Source organism: Sapajus apella, unplaced genomic scaffold (assembly GCF_009761245.1).
Source record: "Sapajus apella isolate SASKATOON/1434 unplaced genomic scaffold, GSC_monkey_1.0 scaffold24, whole genome shotgun sequence".
NCBI lineage: Eukaryota > Metazoa > Chordata > Mammalia > Primates > Cebidae > Sapajus > Sapajus apella.
The window spans coordinates 24,564,937-24,586,260 of record NW_022436964.1 but is presented as its reverse complement, the minus strand read 5'-3'; the positions used below and the strand labels follow the sequence as shown (position 1 = coordinate 24,586,260).

General features: G+C 36.3%; 1 protein-coding gene across 50 annotated transcripts in view; it reads left to right on the top strand.

The window, feature by feature from the left end:
* PTPRD (protein tyrosine phosphatase receptor type D) overlaps window positions 1-21,324 on the top strand; it is a 2,321,819-nt gene that overhangs the window by 2,092,702 nt on the left and 207,793 nt on the right. For 31 of the 50 annotated variants that reach the window (XM_032290736.1, XM_032290738.1, XM_032290724.1 and 28 more), the window contains 5 exons: window positions 14,569-14,757; window positions 15,995-16,003; window positions 16,700-16,717; window positions 18,307-18,417; window positions 19,810-19,821. In XM_032290736.1, coding sequence (XP_032146627.1) covers window positions 14,569-14,757; window positions 15,995-16,003; window positions 16,700-16,717; window positions 18,307-18,417; window positions 19,810-19,821 — 339 coding nt within the window. The remainder of the gene's footprint in view (window positions 1-14,568; window positions 14,758-15,994; window positions 16,004-16,699; window positions 16,718-18,306; window positions 18,418-19,809; window positions 19,822-21,324) is intronic. The other 19 variants (XM_032290749.1, XM_032290754.1, XM_032290755.1 and 16 more) reach the window with 7 other exon arrangements.

Here is a 21,324-nt window from a genome sequence, read left to right as displayed (position 1 = left end):
AAAGGCCTCTTTTAAACACCATTTGAACATTTAATGGTGATCAATCAGTATAAATATATACACTTTAATAACTGGACGAGATAATGTCTCTGTAGACTCAGTTATTGAAATCAGCCAAACACTTCAGAATATTTACCAAAGAGCATGACTTTGACTGCTGATCTGCATAGTCCTTACCTTCTGAAAAGCACCATGCTGAAATCTATGAGAGTTGAATCTGTTCTAGGAAATGTTATACATTTTATCAAGATGACATAGTTTTCCTCAGAACTACCCCATGTCCTACAATTGATAAATGGTTCTGATGAGAAATTTTCCATCTGATCTGCTTTTTAGAAGAATAGTCCAGAAAACAGCTTTTCTCACAGACTTAGGCATCCTGGAGTCCAGGTACCCCTGATTAACTCTGCTACAGGTTACATTTGGGATCGCAAAAAACCGAATGATCAGAAATGTGTCCCTGTGTATTTGAACAAACAATATTATCTTTGTCAAGGATGAAATATATGTGTTAAAACAAATAATATCCATACTGTCAGGAAATAAATTCAAATTTCAAGAAAAATTATTTCTGGAGAGTGAAAGAGGTGTGAATAGAGCAATGCAGTGTTCGTTATATCCACCGCTAGCTGCATTTTTTCCTCACAACTGAGATAAACATTTACAAACTACGATTGTCCATGCTAGAATATTTTAAAATCTCGATCATATTAAGAAGCACCAGGAAAGCGAACATCTCGGGAAGTTTTGTTCTGAAACCCTGCTCATCATATTTTAGGAAAGTGGATTAAGCTTTGAAGGAAAGGACATACAAAAGTGCCCCTGAAAATTTAAAAAAAAAAAAAAAAAAAAAGGCTGGCTTTAATATGACCCAGCTGTTACTGTCAAAGGATTTCATCTGTGAGAATTCAAACAACTATGTGCAGACTGGTGCAAAAGCAACTGCTGTTTTACCATTGAAAGTAGTTACGACCAGTTGCAGTGGCTCATGCCTGTAATCCCAGCACTTTGGGAGGCCGATACAGGTGGATCACTGAAGGTTGAGAGTTTGAGATCAGCTTGGTGAAACCCCATCTCTACTAAAAATACAAAAATTAGCCAGACATGGTGGCGGGCCCCTGTAATTCCAGCTATTCAGGAGGCTGTCAAGAGGATTCCTGAAACCTGGGAGGCAGAGGTTGCAGTGAACCGAGATCACACCCCTGCACTTCAACCTGGGGAACAGAGTGAGATTTGTGTGAAAAAAATACATATATATATTTTTTCCTGCAAGGTAATTCCTGGTCATGTCAATGGCAAAAGCAACTGCTGTTTTACCTTTGAAAGTAATGGTGACTGGGCATGGTGGCTCACACCTGTAATCCCAGCACTTTGGGAGGCCGATACAGGTGGATCGCTGGAGGTGGGGATTTCAAGATCACTTGGGAGGCTGAAGCAGGAGAATTGCTTGAATCTGGGAGATGGAAGTTGCAGTGAGCCAATATCGCACCACTGCGCTGTAGTCTGGGCAACAAAGCAGGACCCTGTCTCATCTAAAAAAAAAAAAAAAAAAAAAAAAAAGTAATGGCAAAACCTCAATTACTTCTGTACGAACCTAATCCGTGTAATATATTCCATAGGTTCCCAGCAAAAAGAAACCTATGAGCATTCAACCTCCAAAAACCAGTACTGTAGTGGGCTATGATACCCATTAGAATAAAACTAAATTGAAAATGCCTTTTTCTCACTGCGTAAACATTCTTGAATATGTTTGATCTTCCTCTGAGTTAATTCCTGAAAAATGATAACATGTGCCCATGTAACTATAATTTGCCCACAAAACCTGTCGTGTATAATTTACAAAGTTATATTGCATAGTATTTTATCTTTAGAACAACAAACACTTAAATAGCATTAGTTATATTAGGGATCAGTGGCTGAAATACATGTTCTTCCTTCCCTTAGTGAATGCACACACATTATTTACTCAGCAGCCTCAGAGCCATCATCGCTGAGCAATTGAAGGGGCATTAATCTTGTGGTAAACATCAAAACCATCACTCGTAGCCGTGAGGGGAGTAGTGGGATATGTCGCCTTGCTGTGTCAGTGGATTCAAGGCTGAGATAACTTTTTTCCTTGTCAATTTGCTGTCACTTTGTTAAGAATTAGAGATTGTATGTTTCCTAAATTTATAACAATATGTCAGTCTATTACAATTAAATGAAAATGAGCAACTCTGGGTTGTTTTCAATATGTAAGAAAAAGGTTTTATTACATGGCTTCTGAGTATCATGTTATCATTGGAAACTTGTATCTATTTAATTGGCGTGTCATATATTAAAAGGTGACAGCCATGAGTTATCTATAAGGAGATGCTTAATTCCATGTCTTCATAGGAACATAACTCAAATTATTCTTCCCTTTATTGAGGAGACCATTGACTGTCATACTCTAATATTTTGTGAGTTTCTTTTCTGGCCAGAGAGAAACTACCCTGGCATGCTCAGCGGTCTTCAAATTGCAGGAATTGAGCTATTAGTGGAGAAAATTGATGCAAATCCATGCGTATTTGCAACCCATTCTAGACTGGCTCCCAGGGAACTTCTGGCACATCTGTAGTGAGATTGCTGAGCTCAGGTGTGTAGGCTAAAGCAGACATCTCTTGCCTTCATCCTGAGACAAGGCAGATAAGGAGGTGAATGGCTTACAGTACCAGTCCCTTTTGCCAATTCCTGAAGGTAAAGGTGGATCAGTGCTCAACTGACAGATACTTGCTTTGTACTGAGTGCTGTGCTCCATCCAGAGGCAACTGTATTGCGGAGAGTCCTTCACGGAGGCACACTGTGTGTGTCATGAGTGCCTCAAATGCATGACATTGTTTGCCAAGGGAAGACATGACTGAAAACATATGCAAACAATCATAAAATTTTGCAAAGCCATCCCTGGTAATTTTCCTTCATTCCTCGTCTTCAAAATATTACCAACCCATGTAAAATTGACATTCAAATTATTCTGAACTTATTCCACTCCTCCCTATCTCCCTGCTACTTCCAGACGCAAGTTTATCTTGCCACTGGGCTATCTAAGTACCATCCTAAATAACATGCCTATATTACTTTATTTTTATTTTTTGCTTTTTCCCAGTGCATTTTTCATACTGCAGTTAAAAAGACATTTCTTTATATGCCAATTTTGTGATAAGCGTCATACCCTCCCAGTACACATGCCTGCAAGCACTAAACTGCCCACACGCTTGTATCTACCTTTAAAACTTTTCTTTCCTTTCATTTGCTTTTAGGAAAAAGATCACAATCCTTTATGTATGCCCTCGGGTTTTGCCTGAAACCCTTTTTCTAATTTGCTGCGTTTAATCTACTATTGAAGAAGAAAAAGTCAAGGCTTTAGAATTTATGTGAATGCTTGACGATCTCCTCTATTTGCAAAAGATAAAGGATTTTATTAATATGCCTTTTGGTAGTGGTTTTGGCCATTTTTTGGTAGTTTTTCCTTGTATTAGGTTGTTTTCCAGATGTCTGACCGCCTGTTGAGTAGCTTCTTAATATTTTTGACATTTCAAAGCATAGTGAATAGATTTCTATCCTGTGTTTGCTTTCATATATGATATTCTTTTGATAAAGAGAGAGGAAAGTTCAAAAGTTATGAAAAGAAACAAATCATAGTTATAAACTTCTTTGGGCAGTTTCATACATTGATAGTCCTGTGTTTTAAAAGATTTTGAAGAAAAACATACGTTGACACACACACACACACACACACACACAGAGAGAGAGAGAGAGAGAGAGAGAGAGAGAGAGAGAGAGAGAGAGAGAGAGAAAGCCCGGACGCAGTGGCACATGCTAGGAATTCCAACACTGGAAGGCCAAGGTGGAAGGATCATTGCAGCCCAGGAGGAGTTTGAGACCAGCCTTGGGAACATAGCAAAAACCCGTCTCTACAAAAAGAAAAAAAAGATGGGTAGAATGGCGTGTGCCTGTGGTCCTAGATGTGCCAGAGTTGAGGCAGGAGTGTCACTTGAACTCAGGAGTTTGAGACTAGCCTGGGCAACTTAGTGAGACTCATCTCTACGAAAAGTAAAAAGAACATAGCCAGGTCTGGTGGCACATGCCTGTAGTCACAGCTACTCTGGAGGCTGAGGTGGAAGGATCACTTGAACCTGGGGGGTCAGTGCTGCCGTGAGCTATAATTGTACCATTGAAGTCCAGCTTGGGTAACAGAGCCAGACCCTGTCTATAAAAAACGAAAAAATACTAGTTCCATTTGGTTATTCTTTGGTGTTAAATTCAGGCTGAATTTTGCCATATAGATAGAAAATTATTTGTGTTTCTGGGAAATGTTTTCCCATAGATCTGTAATACAGTCTGAAACACATCAGTTATCTTTTAAGTGCTTATTCATGTGTTCCTGGAGTTTTAATTTTTTCAGTGAAACATTTTATATATGATGTTTCGTACTTTGAGATTTGATCTTTTTGTATTTCAAGATACCCTCTAAAGAAAACTGCCATTACCTTTGTTTTCAGAATCAATTTTGCCCCTTCAGATAAAACAAATACCGACCACAGTTTGCCTTTGAAAGTCTAAAAACTGTTACTGAATGTGGCAAAATAGTGAAATGCTTTTATTCAGAAAGATTATTTATACATACCTGACTCACTTTATATTGTCCCTCTGGCTCCCATTCCGTTACTCTATTAAAGACGGGGGGATCACAAGCATTTTCTTTAATGTGTCTTGTTCCAGGAGGCAGGAACTGTGATGAGCTGAGGGAAAGGTGGGTTGTTTCTAAAATTGTTGAAAGTTTGGCTTAAAAAAGTAACATTTGGATTTCTGAAACTATTCTGGGCCTTAAATCAAGTTAATTATGTTTTAATTGGGAGGAAAATCCTCAAAAAGTCAGCCTTCTGTCTTAAACTTTTATCAGACTTTATCATTTCTGTAAATAAAAATAAACATGCATTATGTTGTTAGAGTATTGATTTATCACATTTTCATGAGCTTGCACTTTACTCTTTAGTTATCACTCAATTTTGTTCATTGTTTACTGTCATTAAATACTTGTTTTAGTTTTATAGGAATTTACATTTTTTCAGAGCTAACTTTTTCTAATATTGTCATCATTTGTGTAAAATTGGTAGTAACATTTGGAATGTCATTTAAACAGTCATGGTGTCCAGGAGGGCCTCAAATACAGTTTGTATTTAAGAATGTTTGTCACAGTTGGGAAAACAGTGCTGGAGTATATCTAGCTACCCAGAAGCTTTGGGGATAAGTCTGTGTATTTTTGATAATATGAATTAATTATAACAGTTTACTTCTACATAATTTAAAATTTTGAATTGATCCTAATCTTAAAGAAAAGTGGAAACTACAGTGCAAATAACTTATTATTCTTGAACTATTTGAGAGTTAATTGCTTACCTGAAGCTTTGCGTATAATTCTCAAATACTCAGATTTATACAAACAAGGCATTCTCCTACCTAACTACAACAGAAGTCTCAAAATCAGGAAGTAAACACTGATGTATCATAACAGTTTAATTCTTAGACCCCACTCACTTTGGATCACATTTTGCCAGTCACTTTTATTTGGGTTTCACCAATTATCCCTAGTCAAGTTTTTCTAATTTTCCACAGAGGCTCCAGTTCAGAATTATGTTTTGTACTTGTCAACCTGGAAGGGTTCCTCGGTCTTTCTTTGACATTTCTGACCATGATAGTTTTGAAGATAACAAGGCTGTTACTTAACAACATATTCTTGTTTGGGTTTTGCTGATGTTTACCGGTAGTCATATTTAGGTTTGGACTCTTTTCTAGAAATATTATGGAAGTGATGCTATGTTTTTCTCACCACGTGAGTTTGATTTATCCCATTACTGATGTCATTAACCTTGATTTTTTTTAAAATCAAGGTTGTTTCTGTGAGCCTTTTCCATTGCAAAGTTACTAATTTTTCCTTATATATTTTATTATTTTAAAAATCATTAAATTTTTTTCAATTAAAAAATTGAAAATTAGATGTTTTTCTTCTAATGGCATTTTTAGGATTACTACAGTGCTTAGAATACAGCAAAATCATGTAAATGGGGGCATTCTTTTTTTAATTAGTATCATTGGCATCAGCAGCAGCATAAGGAGCATCATTTTTGGTTTCTAATTACATACTGCAAAATTAGGAGATGCTTAAGAATTTCCCCATCATTTAATCTCTCATGGAGTACTTTATTTATATTTAATAAATTTATATAGGGAGTTTCTCTGATACTATTTCTCCTGAAACTTACTATACTGAGTTATTTATATTAGTATGGATGCATGTCTTTATTTTATTCAGTGTGTTATAATTTGTTAATATTGTCTTTTTTAATTTTGATGTTCAAGTTCTCCCCTGTTTGGTCAGTAAGAGCCCCTTTAAGCTGACGTCTGTGTACATTTAGTATATACCTTTCATTCTTTGAGCATTTTCTTATACAGCAAGATAATTCCAGATATGTCTCATTCTTTCCTTGTCCCAGTCCTAACTGGAATAAGTGATTTCTCTAAGGAGTTTTCTGAAGGGAAACTTTCTGAAAGGAAAGTGTTTCCTTTTACTGGAGAATGATACTTAGAAACCAAGATATGGACACAAGGTATTACCATTGCTGTTGGGTATTACTGCTCCAACCTGTCTTGGCTCAGCTAGGGAAGAAGTGTTTGGTAAGTTTATATAAAGAATGTATGTTTGTGTATGCATACTCATTTATATATCTCAGATATATATATATATATATATTTATATATATATATATTTATCTGTATATATATTTAAACTGTATAATATAGTATATGTGTACATTTATATACACACACACACACACACACGTATATATTTAAAACTAGGTGTTCATGTCAGTACTGTTAGTTCCAGTCCAACACTACCCAATTCATTCTGTTTTTTTTTTTTTAATATATATTTGATGGCTTAGAAAATTTATTCATGTATGCTTAAATTTACCACAATACAGTGAAGCAACCACATTAAATGTTTTCTGTAGTCTCATTTGATTAAGCTTGTTGGTTTGTAACTGTTTACAAAGCTAACAAATAATGGAGGCAGGACCCAAACAAAATTCTCTATGTTTACTATTTTTGTCTTTGTGGCTCTTTTTCTAAAAAACAAGAATCAAAATATTATTCACTAAAGCTAATAAAATTCATTGTATGATTTAAATATGAATTTCTGTAAAGTGGTTATTTGAATATTCAAAGTAAGGTGAATATTTGGATGGATGTAAAGGGTGACTATAATGACACCTGCTTGTTGCTAAATATAAATTAATAGGGAATAATGAGATTTGTGAAAGTGGATGGATATTGGATTTCATGTTAATGAGATTTGCATCTCAAAGAAGGGAATAAATGTGTTTCCCTGATTCCTAAGTATTTACTTAAACATTCAGATATTAATAGTGTTGCTAGGTAGGAGAGGAAGGTACTTCTTTTTTTCTCAATGAATTTATTTGATTATGAATCGCAGAGAGGATAATAATTTGGTAAGGCCAAGCACTAATAACAGTATGCCTTAACTTACTTAATGCAGTGTAAAATTGTAGCTACCACATTCAGACAAATGATGATTAAATCGAACTGAGGTTTATGTTCTGCTGTGTAGACATTACTTTGTAATTTGTAGGATAATTGCATACATTATTTCTAAACAGTTTGTTTTATTCTCTGCCAGGAGAACCTTGCAAACTCCTCAAAATGTGAGGTTTAGTTCATAAAACAGAGCTTTGCTCTGTAATGCTCTATGGGTAGCTGGTTGGTAGGCTGAATATTTAGTAGCTCCTAATGAAGCTCTTAGCTTATCAGTGTCCAATTTTCTATTCTTATGTGCCATAATTCTATGAGAAATCTTTTGAGACTCTTGTATCCAGTGATTGCCTTTAAGAGATACCTAAATCTACTCTAAAATAAAAGCTTAGCTGATTGATTTATAGCTGTATTAAGACAAGCATACTATCTGTACGTAATAACTTGCAAAGAGGACCTCGGAAAAAAAATTATGTATCTTGTTCATAATTACATTTTGGGGGACATATATATTCCATATGGAATGTCATTTATTAACTGGCAGTTTTTTCTTGCTTTATATAGTCTCTTTCTGGCTGGAATAGCATTTGATTTATAATTAGGAACTATTTTATTCATATTTTTTTTCAATTTTATTCATATGCATATCATTTTGATAATGGCCCAGGAGCCCAACTTTGCTAGAAAACATTGATTTAGCTTTTGTTTCTTTGCTCTTTATTTTTGTGTTTTCAGTCCCTTGTTCAGTTCACTTATGGGAAGATTGACTTTGAATAATAATGGTCATGATGTCGACATAATACAAATTATATGCTGCTGCCATCTGGAATAGTGAACATAAAAGCTTTATTTACACTGTTTCCTTTAAGAAAAGAATGTTTTTTTCTTCTTTTTCAAGGAGTGTATTCTGGAAAGTAAATAGTGTTTCTTGTTTGTAGCCTGATATTGTGATTCAATTTGAAATATAAAGACTTGAAAACTCATTGTTTCACAAATTAGCAAATACAACAATGATAATCTTCTGTCTTCCAGCCTCTGAGAAACTGATCTGTCTCCCTGTCCAGACAAAGCTTTGGAGTAGTCATTATCAGTGCCATGTAACAGAAGTGGGACCTTGTGGCCCAAAGTCATAGGGTAGATATGTTAAGTCTACTTGTATCTGCTTTTCTGGTACCTGTGCATGGCAGAAGGCCTGCCATTCATAGCCCTTCCTAGGCAATTAGATAGAAATTACACAAGGGCTTAAAGGTGTAGGCACAGTACTGAATCTGAGCTCTCTAGGGAAATCACTTGACATTTATCAGCCTTTTCACACTCTTCCATTTCTCATCTACCTTGTACTGACTAACAGATATGGCAGAGTTCTGTCTCTATAGAACTAATCATAAGTGAATGAGAAGCCAACGTATACATATGTATGTATATAGACACACACACATATATATACATATATACACATATGTGTATGTGTGTGTGTGTATATATATATATGTATATGTGTATATATATATGTGTGGATTTTTAAAATGTCAATCTATTTTTTAAGTATCATTACATCTCATGGAACTTGAGTATCTAGTCCATGCTGCTGAAAAAAGTAAAAGATGACCAAGTATTCAAACATTTTGCTGTGCCATTCATTGTGAATTGACTCTGATTAAGAGTTTCATCACTACATGATGAGTATTTATTTGAAGAGTAGCAATTTTAATAGAGGAAACATGACACAATGAAAATACACCAAATCTAGAACTAAAAAACTTTCTTTAATTTTTTTTTTTTTTACTGTTTGTGGGATATGAAACAGATAACAATATTACTGAGTCTTTGTTTTATAGCCACAAAAAATGTTAATGGTATCACCTTTATTCAAGGAACTCTAATAAGGCTCAAATATTTGTGTTTTAGAGATACGGGCCACTATAGCACTTTGTAGTATATAAAATGTTAAATTTGTCTTATATGATGCTCTTACTAAATCTCATTCTGTTAAAGGTGGGATTTAGTAAGAATATCATATTAGACAAATCTTGTTGAGAGATTTTCCCTCTCCAGAGCTGAACTATTAATGGGGCTATTAGAGCTAGCCCAGGGGTACTTTGTACAGAGGTGTTCCTTGATTTGTATTATTTTGCCCAAACAGGCATTTTCTGAATGTTTAACTTTTGAAAGGAAAAACCAAAACTCTGACTTCTTGACATCGTCTTTTAAAAATAACATTTTCTTTAAGAAAGCCATATAGGTTTCTTAACATGACCCACTCCCCAACATGAGGAATGTTTAATTCCCCTTCCCTGAAGCATTAAAAGAAAAATGCCTGCCATGATATAGGGAAAAACAGTTGGTTTCAGTGTTTTCAGTAATTCATAACAAACTTTGACAGCCCAAATATTTAAATATTTTTAAAATTTATTTTTAGGAATGAATCATCTGAAAATACGGATTTTCTTTATTTATACTGTTGATTAATCAAAGAGCCAAAAAATCTTGTTCAAAGGGAAAAGAGGGCATTTATTAGCTTGGAAGAGGTTGGGATTTTTCCAAGGATCATGGCAAACATACTTTATTGAAGACTTCTTTAAGTCAGTTGGGATTAGAGTCAAAGGACTAGCCTGGTTGAATTTATGCAGCAAGAGCCCTAGCAAGATTAGGTAAGAAGAGCTACTTAGGACCACCTAGAAAGGAGTTTGTAGCCTTAGCAGGGAATTTAGAAATTCCTGGCTTCCTTTCAAAGAAGAGATTCAGTGTTTGTGCAAGTGGAGTGAAAGAAAGAGCATCATCAATATTGTTTATGCATGAACAATGAAAATAGTTTAACTGAGCAAATTATATAAAACCTATTACTTGATCATTCACAGATACATAAGGCATGACTACCTACAAAAGAGTGTCAGACTATTTTCCTCATAGATAGATTCCTTTCAAGTCCTGGGCAGGTCAGGGTTGTTCAAAAGTTCTACAACAATGGGAAGTTAACTGGATAATGCCCACATTTGTTTTTCTGTTTCCTTAATGGAACTGAAAATTTCATATCGGCATATTTCATTAAAACACCAACAGATTCAAAGAATGTGCTATATTTCCCAGTCTATTATAGCTGCCATTCCAAACAAAATATGTATGACTCTGTGATTCACCAAGCGGAAGTATATAGTAATTTGCCCTTTAATGGCCTCTCAAAATGACAGACCAAATGGCTTTGTGAAGGTCAAGTCTGATTTAAACTGTTGATGAATTAGTAGCTAATTCTGCATGATTGAATATTAATATGGAACAGTGATAAGTAAGGCACTTTAAAGCTTAATGAGCACATTAATGAATAGGACAAAATGTTTTTCTTTTCACCTCATGTAAAAGTTTAAAGCTACTAGCATATTGACAGATTGTTAATTTTTGCTAGCTGCTTTTTCCTGCGAAAGTTTGTGTGGTTAAGATATTAAAGATATTGATTGGATTCCCAAGTTCCTGGCAGCACACATTTGAGGAGCTGTCAAAATTGATGTTATCAAATGGCTGAGGCAGTTTTATATAAATCACTAATAAATGTAGAAGGTAAAGAAAAAAGCAATTAACATTTTCTAAACTACACCCACTGAGATAAGCATTCCAATTAGAAATTTCATTATTTCTACAGTTTGTTTTATGTCGAATACTGAGTTTTATTGCCAAATACCTGACGGTCAAATTGGAAACAAGCCACAACTGTCAATGTGTAATGGCTGTGGCTATTTGAATCTGTTACATTGTGATGTTTCTCATGAAAATTTAATGAAGAAAGTGCATTCAAAGAGATTCTGTGCAAAAGGAGGATGGATAGAATTTAATTACCCTTATTAAAAATAAGAAAGGAACGCGCTTTACATTCTCTGTCCCATTAGTATGCAAGAAGGATTATCTTTATTGTGCACTCGTGTATATGAAAAGGGGGCTCTGGAGTGTTCTTTATGAGCCAAGAAGGGAAAGAAAGGTCATGCAAATGTATTAGACTGATTTTCAGGAGGGCACAAGTCAATTTTGTCAGCTATCCCCAAGGTGAGGACTTCATTTCTTATAAATGGTTATTAAATCTAGATTTCTTTGGTAAGAGCCTTTAATAAGTGACTCAACAATCTTAAGCCTTTGGCACTTGCCACTGATCAGCACTGAATATTGGCTCAGTTGTTCTGAGAGATGAACTTATAGAAGAAAACTAATTACTAGCAGAGCAATATTTATGCAGGGAACTGTAACTAGCACTTAAACACCATGGGAGAGATACAGTGTCCCAGGACATACAGAAACCACCCACGAATCCCGAGGTGATTTTTGATTAACCTAAGTTGGTTATTTTAAAAATGGAACCTAACAACAACAAAATCTAAGAGCTTTTTCAGAAACTCATTTCTATGAAGGCAGTATAGTTGACTTTGGAGCACTTGAGGTAAATTACTTTTATCCTTTGAAGTACTTTGTGTCAATAGCTGCCAAGTGAGGTATTTAATAATATAATGTGTGTGGTATAGCAGGTATTGATCTTTCTGCTCTTTTTTCTCCCCAGACAACATCAGAACTATGTTGTAGATGTAAATGTATTGGCAAAACCTTTAAAGACATAAACAACATCCTGATGAAATATAAGTGGAATAGATTATTAAAACCGGCATAGCCTAATTTGCATCCCACTTTTAACTTTTAACTTTCTCTTGGAGCCTTGAAAAATCATCCTGAAATTCAGTTTTTAACTACTGTTTGTGACACACGTCCACTGTAGACTTCTGCTTGGCTGATGATGTGTAAACATTCACAAAAGCAATGTATTACTGCTTCCACAACAAAGCAATGTCTTCCAGCTTAAGTAAAATTTAGCTCATTGCAGTTAATTATTTGTATAAATGTCGTTAGTACCCAGCCATAACTACCTGGTCTGATAGGACGGTATTCTGTCATGAATCAGGTGTTAAATCAAAACTTGGCTCGGCTTCTTTTGGCCCTTCACAGACTATGTTAGTAAAAGATACAGACCCTCTGTCCTGCCCAGCGGAAGAGCCAGAGTCTACACTTTTCCTTAATAGTCCATCAGTTTTATCCCACAATAACCGTACCTGTTGTTCACTGAATTTTCTCTTTCTTGGGAGCTTTAATCTTTGGTGGCATCTTATATTCTTTCTCCATTCACATTCAAAATCTCTCTGGGTCCTTAACTATTCCTTTGGTTGCCTCTCTACCAGAAGTTCTGCATAGAAGGAGATTTTTGTTTTTAATAGTCTCTGAGATATATTTATACTTAAGCTTGGAAATGACTGGAGTTTATCTTAAAACCTGGAAACTCAGGCTAGCATGATGGCAAGGGGACAGAATACAGATGAGACCTGGAGGAACTCCTGGTGTGGAGGGATAAACGCGTGAGTTAATAAGTACGAGATGGTGGATTTGGGTAGCTGCTGCTGTGGTAGCTCTGAGGAGGAAAGGTGAAATGAGTTTGAGAGAATTTGGAAAAGATTTACAAAGAAGGTGACTTTGGCTTCGTGGCTTCCTAGAGGCACAGAAGACCCAACAGACATGATTTGTCTGGGAAGTGGTGAGAATTTCAATGTAAGCAGAGGGAAAAGTTCCTATGAGAGAGGTGATCTCTAAGAGGCTGAGAAAAATGAGACCTGACTGAAAAGGACTTTGCTAGCCAGGTTTAGGAGACTGAGTTTACCCCTCGGCTTCAGAGGGAGCGAGGTGGCGAACACATGCTGTTGACTGAGAACACAGTGCAGGCGTCAAAATGGAGCTTCTTCATTAGAAATTGTAACATAACCTCGGTAAGATTCACGATCAACTGTGGATTCATGGATTATACTGGAGCTTGTAGGAAGCATCCAAGGAGAAGCAGTATGCCAGATCTGATGATTTAAATGTTTTGCTCACTGGTGTTTATGCTTTTGAGTAAATACAGAATTGGTGGCTTATGAAAATTTATCAGTGGCCATGAGAGAGTATTGATTAAATCAATGCCAGACTCAATGGGAAGTAAAAATGTTTCATGATCTTCAAACAAATGGCCATGTTCTAATTTGGATAATTGCCACACATCTCACTAAAATTCCTTCAATGCCTAGATAGACCATACTTTTCTAATCCTGGCTAGAAGAGCTGGCAATGTCAGTTATCCGTGTGGGGCATGATTGTGGGATTTAAGTGGACTTTAATTTCTTAATAGCTGGGATCTGGAACAGTTTCAATGTGGACAGCAAGAAGTGAACTTTGGATGAGTTGGAGATTCAAATTTAGGGAATTAAAGTTTTTAATTACTGAAAATGGTACAGGTCTTTGGGATGGAGGAAAGCATTCTCTTTTCCCTGTAAGGAACACGTGCTTTTGTGCCATTAATATGGAATAGTGCTTTTGCTCTTCTTTTGTAAAGCATCCTCAAACAATTTTCTGGTTAATTGAAACTCCTTACAAAGCAATCAATTTGGGTTGAACCTTATGCTTGTGTGGAAAAACATGGAGTTATAAGAAAAATATATCAGCTTCTAAACGGATAGCTTGACCATCTTCTGCTTGTTCCCCATGTGCTCTCCAAGCTGGCACTGCTGGCTTCCATGCTGCTCTCTCAGCGAAACCTTTCAGCCTATACTTGTGACATTCCTGAATCTTTCTAAAATCTCGTGCTCCCTTTTTTGTGACGTGGCCGATTTTGCTCTTTCCTAAATGCCAATTTTAAATCAGATCTTCCTCTGGATACTCACGGATCTCAGGCACAAATGCTGTGATTCTTTCTCCCTCTTTGCTGTTGAAAAACTCGCTGCAACCCCTCATCATAGCCAGCCCCGTCTGAGCTCCGTGTTAGTATATTGGCCTCTTATGTAGACTGTGACAGCATTGTGACTGTGTTCTAATTCATTAGTGCGTGGTTTGTGTTAAGTTCTCAAGCAAGCGCTGAATAAGGTAAAGAGAGAGATTTCTGGACAGCCTTGAATTTGGGGCATCTGACTTACTAACTGAATGTTTCTATCGCCTTTTGTTTTGCAGAAGATCAGATTCCCAGGGGCTTCCCTACCATTGACATGGGCCCACAGTTGAAGGTGGTTGAACGTACGCGCACGGCCACCATGCTTTGTGCAGCCAGTGGCAATCCGGATCCAGAAATCACTTGGTTTAAAGATTTCTTACCCGTGGACACAAGCAACAACAATGGTCGTATTAAGCAGTTACGATCAGGTAGGGTCTTGTTACTGTTTCTACTAACTCCTAGATAACTTTTTTTAAAATTTTTCTCTCTCTTTATTTTTATTTTTAATTTTATTTATTTTTAATTTCTAGGTACTGATTTTTCTCCCTCTTCTCTTTCTCTGTTACTTAATGGGTGGTCCATGTTTGTGATGTCATAGCCTGTTTCAGAGTCTGTCTTTCTCCTTTTTCTGTGTGTTTTGCAGCTTCTGTTTAATCCACATTGCTCACTGCTGTGACTGTATTTTTGATAATTTTTTAAGTTACTGCTTTTTTGCAGTATTTGATGAATCCATTTTCTCCTCTTTCTTTCTTCTTTCTCTGCTTTCTTTTGAAACAAATTTATTTCAACATTGGACTTCATTCAGAACTTGCAAGGAGTTCCAATGGTTGTATCCATTAGAAAACAAAATGTTCATATTAAACACTAAATGATTCAATTTTATTAAAGTATGTTTTCTGCTGTCTTTTCTACCTTTGAACTCATCAAAGTACCAAAGTGTAGTAAGCCTGGGCACATCTGCTTTCTTGTCACTAATACATAAAACATAGAAATGTTATCTCATGAGTAATCAGATGTATTTTTTAAAAAGTCTTAAATACCAGTGAAAGGAGGGGATTTTTATCAATACTCTGATAATATCGTTGTGAGTGGACATTTTCTACACCTTAGCCACAGTAGTGTGCGCCCACACTCAAGGTTTTTGAACCCTCCAGTGACTGGATCTACAGAAGCCTGCTTTTGGTGTAGACTCCAGCTTTTGCTGTTTTCTCTCTCTCTTTGCCCTTTTCTCCTTTTCCCATTCCCATCCCAAGTTGATGCCTTTGCTCTCTTAGATTAAAAGTAGAGATAATTCTAAATTTCTTAAGCTTTAGAGCCTGTCCCTAGGTAACGTCACAGGGACATATACTAATAAGCTGTTTACTTTGACATTGGTAGTAATATTGATATAGAATTCTAAGTTGTTTAACTGCCTGTCTTCCCAGAATTCTCAGCTTTTGACCTGTCCTGTGATGTTAAAGCGTCTTGTTAACTGCCTCTTTTGCTTGTTGTCAGCAGAATTGTGTAGATTAGCATTCTGTTATTGTAAATGAAGAATTAATTATTCACATGTAACATAGATGATTTAGTATATAAAGCTTTAACTCTGAAAAATTTGTACCAAATTATAAGGAATATAATAATATTTTTATGCTGTCTTTCTTCTCTCCGTATTTAAATCTCCAGAATCTATTGGTAAGTGCTTAGTTCTGAAGCGCACTTCAACCCCACTAATTTCCATATCCAGAATATTATTATTAATAATAAAATGCATGGCATGCATTTTACTAACTGTCAGTGTAGACACCAGACCTCTGTAGTGGCGCCCACACACACCTCCACAGAACTGTTATTGTGAGAACACTGTGTAGAAAAATTAAATAGTACACAAGTTATAGCACACCAATGTAGCATAGCAAGTAGTATAAGATATCCGATCAACAGTGTTTGTTTCCAGATAGTCTTTAGAGTTTCCTATCACAGTATATATATATATGCATATCTATATATATACTTAAATAGATTAGCCAGTGTTTTCCTAAACTATGTCTTTAAAAATATTGTATAGTTCCTTTTAAGAGATACGAGGCATATAAGATATATTTCTAACCCTATATGACCCCAGATCTGAGAACTCAGTTGCTTCTCTGAGAAAGGCAATGCTGCCTATTGCGGTCTTTACCCTCTGCGGTATAATGCAACTTGCTTTTTATGATCTAATAATACTATCTAATATATTCCTGTTTTACCAGTATAGTAATTCAAGTTTCTTTTAAGACCTTATTTAATTCTGTAAATCTAATTTAATTCTTCTCCCCAGCCCTAGCCTCCTTCTTCTCGTACTAATGCTTCTTCTTTCTAATCTTATTTGCATTCATATTATCCACCCAGGTGGTACACCAATAAGAGGTAAGAGTGCTGAACTAACGTTCACAGAATGATCTTACTCATTCCTTCTGTCCTTTCATCCCTCTCATCTTTGTCCTGTTTTCAGCATCGTTCCGATAATGTCCATCAACTTTGTATTTTTAGTTTCCTCTTTGTACTGTTTGGTTATGACCAGTGACTCTCATCTTGTGACCTTTCCTTTCCTTTTTCTGTTTCTCTTTGTTTTGTTCATTTCTTTCTTTATGAAAACAATTATTTAAGTTGTGATATGCTTCAAAGAAAGCATATCGAGGTCGTCAGACCACAGACCAGTCACAGCGTACCATCTGTCCCTCTTTTTTTCCTTTTCTTCTTCTTCCTTTTTCCTTTTTCTTTTTTTTCTTCTTTTTCCTTTTTTTTTGTCCAACCGGAGAAAAAAAAAGATCATTTTTTTTCTTCCTTAGCTGTTCTTGTTCTGGACCTAAGCCAAGGTGGTCTGGAGAACAGTGGCAGACATGCAGAAGACACCCCGGAACATCTGCTTTTTGTCTTTATCTTTCAAAAGGTTTTTGCTTTTGTTCTTCAATTCTTTTTTCTCTTAATGTCTTAAAAGTCAAAGAATGACTCCCCTTTCCACCTGATCCCACTCGTCTACAATCTGACAGCAATGCTTTTTTCCCCACTTCTTTTTTTCTTGGATTACTCGTCTCCGGATTTTTGGATCTTCTGTCCTTCAGGCTATGGAAACAAAAGGTGCTCAGTATTCTTGGTGGTATGTGGTATTGCTGGATTTTCATACTTTGACTCAGTGTGCATTTCTTTTGTAATTCTTGTTTTGTATTTTTCTTGGGGTTTTGTGACACCACACTGCTAATCCCACTGGTGGATTTTGATGGGTGTCTTAGGGGATCCATCTCAGGGTCCTCAAGCAGTGGTTGGTTGGCTCTTCCTTGTGGCACGGGCCGTGCCTTTTAACTTTTTAAAAATCTTCTAATTCAACTACTCTTTGTTTTTCAGCAAACGTAATCAATGATTGTAAGTCGTGGAAAACTGTCTTTCTTTTCTTAAAAATCTGCATGTCTTAAGGGAGTTTTGTTTCTTTAAGTGATATTTTGATAATTTATAATGACTAATTTTAATTTTTTTGCTTTGTGCAGCCTTTTTGTGCTTGCTGCGTATTTTTGGCTTTCTTCAGCAGAAGACTTTCTTGAAAACCCAGCCTGGTTTTTTTTGAGCGTACCTATCTTTTGCGCCACTTTTGATACCAAATGAAACAAAACAAAACCAAAAATTAATCTTTTGTTTTATTTAAAAGCCATACTTCCTTGAAGCAGTCTCACCCATCTTCATTTTATTAGTCTAGGAAATAAGAGTGTTAATTATGACTAGAAGTCTTGCTTGGGAAAAGAGATATTTTTTCTAATGCTAGCATTGATGATGTAAAAAAAATAATCTCTATATGTTTTTCTCATCGCATCATTTTCTGTCTGTGCAACTTAGCAAGAGATTGAATCGACGTTGAGCGGACCTTCGCTTTGCAGGGCTTTTCATATTGTTAAGAGGTTTAGCTTTCTGAACTGAGAAAGCCTTCTCTGATCATCTCTTTGGCAATATATTTTATATCCATACAGGAGCCCTTCAGATTGAGCAGAGTGAAGAGTCTGACCAAGGAAAATATGAGTGTGTTGCCACCAACAGCGCGGGCACTCGCTATTCCGCTCCTGCCAATTTATATGTCAGAGGTAGGAATGACATAACCTTGGCATTGCTTTTTCATTCAGGCTCAGGGGGAGTGAGATGCCGCAGGGTCTATGGTGTTACATCAGTAGTTAACAAGCTGATTTGATAACAGTGACAGTAGCTGAAACATTTTAGTAAATAGAGAAGTAAAAATTTTCAAATATGTTGTTTAACCCCAAAAGACCACTCTTGAGTATAATCTATCCCGAGGCTTGAAGTTTGTAAGTATATTTGCATTTTTACATCTCGGTTTCTGTTTTTACTGCATCGATTGAACTGTGCTTTGCATTTGTTTGAGGTTTTCTTCTTTTCCTTTCTCTTTTTTCTGTTGTTTCTCTTCTGTTTCCTTATTAAACCCCTGAAATAATTGCTTGGTGTGCTACTAATCAGTTTTCTGTGCAATTCCAAGCATAAAGGTGTTTATGTCTTCATGACCCCTGCTGCTGAAACTGTAAGGATAAAGCTGCTAACTCTATAAACAGGTGCTACATGCAAATAGCACAGTTGTATTTTGTTCTTTGCATATTTTCTTAAACACATGGTATATATACATGTGTATTCATATAAATGCACATAGGTACACCTTTTTGTTTGAATTATTAAGACTTACCGAAATGTTTAGTTTTGTGATTGTCATGGAAAACTGTATTTTAAAGAGTAATGTGAGTTGTCCTTGAGACAAGAATGAATTATGAGGATACGTTCAGATGTTTTCATGAAGTAACAGAAATGATTAAATTTTGAGCTTATGAATGGCTGTGCCTTTCCATTCGACTAGAAAGAAGTACTTCCTCTTTCCCGGAGTTCTCAGCCAGTTCCTGTAGTTTTTTTTTTTTTTTTTTCCAGTGGGAATGTTCTTACTCCTGGTCTACATATCTGTGAATAACCACAAAAGGCATGGGTGGGGGTGGGATTAAAGAAAAGACTGAGAGGGCTTTAAGTTACAATAGGATGAGTTCCCTTAAGAAAATACCTAGCTTGATTTTGAAATTTTTGTTAGAGGTAATTTTGTTTCCCTGGGGATGTTTTTCTCTCCTTTCTTTCTGTGGAGTCTGGGGTGGGGAAATATGAAGAAAGCCATTTCTTCTCTAAATTCTTTGAAAGTCCCTTGACCCTTTTTCCACAATAGTGACCTCCTTTGCTGCATGAGGCATGTGTACCTTCTTCCATGGAAAATTTCAAAATGATGCTAGCTATTGTTTCTAATACCATGTTAGTTCGTGAGATATTGCTAACTTTTCCAGCTGGGGTAGGAAGGATGAACTAGAGCAAATAAGATGTTCAAGTAGCAGTTGAAAGCCTTGATATGGCCTTTTTACTCTCTCTGTGTTTCCCTTGTTTTTCTCCTTTCCTCATTTCATTGTGTTCTGCATCAAACCCCCTACATCCCTCAGAGCTGCGAGAAGGTTGGTGTGTTTTTTACTTTTTACCCACCTTACAAAACTATTAATTAAACCAATAACAAAGAATACAAATGAAATGAATGTAGCTGCATTGTGTTCTTCTTTTGGTTAATGGTATGTTTTAGCAGAGAATGCCCTGGCCATGGCTTCCAGTGCTTGCTGGTGGTATCTAACTGTGGTGCATGTTGGGAGAGAATGTACCTGGGTGCATGGGAACTGGTAACACTTAACTCTCTAAGGTCCAGTGAACTTGGTCAGTGTTCCTGCTTTCCTTCCTGCTTCACTCTTCCCATCTCCCACCCCACCTTTAATTTCTGTCTTAGAAGGATGCCTGCTGCCCATAGAGTGACTTTTTATAGTTTTTCCCCTAATCCCAAGCATGAAGACTAAACTCTCCTCCATTTTTCTTGATATGTTCTTTGATACCTCAGAGTCTACACTGGCTCCTGCTTGCTTTGTGTAACCTCTGTGAATTGGCTGCAGGAGGCATGCTTAGCTTTCTCTTCTTCTCCTATGACTGTCATTCACCCATGAGGCCATTGCAGTGAGCCATCTCAAATCAGCAGAGGCTTATCTCAACCTTAAGTGCAGCCAAAAAGCTTTCAGACAGAATTACTTATCTTTTTCTTGGGGTTATGAGGTTGTTTATCAGTTTATTTGTAATTTTTAAATCACTTTATTAAATGTATTTAAGGCATGCTACTAAAGATTACCCTGTAGAGCTCAAATTCTTATGGTATGACCTTTTGCCAATAAAAGCCCAAGATGAAGCCAATTTATCGCTCACCTCCTTGTATCACGCCCAAAACACATTTACTTAAACACACATAAACCTGCACATTATCTGAAGCAGGAACACTGAACTGTAATTGCTTGGTAATTTTTCTGTGTTATGTTGCTTTAATATGGTCTCTTCTCTTAATGTCATGTCCCATTGTATGTTTTAGATCCAATGTCCCTCCATTTGAATGTGGGCATAAAAAGCCTTTTAAAAGATTTATTGTCATTTATGTTGTTTTACCTTATGTATGAATTGAATGGAATCCTGTATGTGAAATACCCAGCTCCTTTCCTGAATTTGTAATCCTTACCTTTAGCAACTTGAGCTTAATCTAATATCTTTCAACCCTATCATCCCCTAAGTCCACGTGTTTCAATCATTATGCTTTATCTCCCCCTTTCGTGTTTAGTTCTATTGCCCCATTATTTCTTCGGCTGTCATTGCTTTCTTGGATTCTAGCCATACTCTCAATATCCTTAGCACGGGCCTTGAGATTCCATCTTATGCATGCCTTGCATGACCCAATCCAGTATCTCTACTGGTGTTAGCCTGTTTCTTCTTCTGTAACTGTAAATCAATATGTATATACATTTCTGTGTTTGTTCCAGTGTTAGTGTGAGGTCTTGAGGCTGCATCCACTGTGAATCTGAAAACAAAGTGCACTTGCAGTGTACTCTAGGTGATGTTTTCCAGGGCTGGGATGTGACAGTGTGGTCCCACACCTA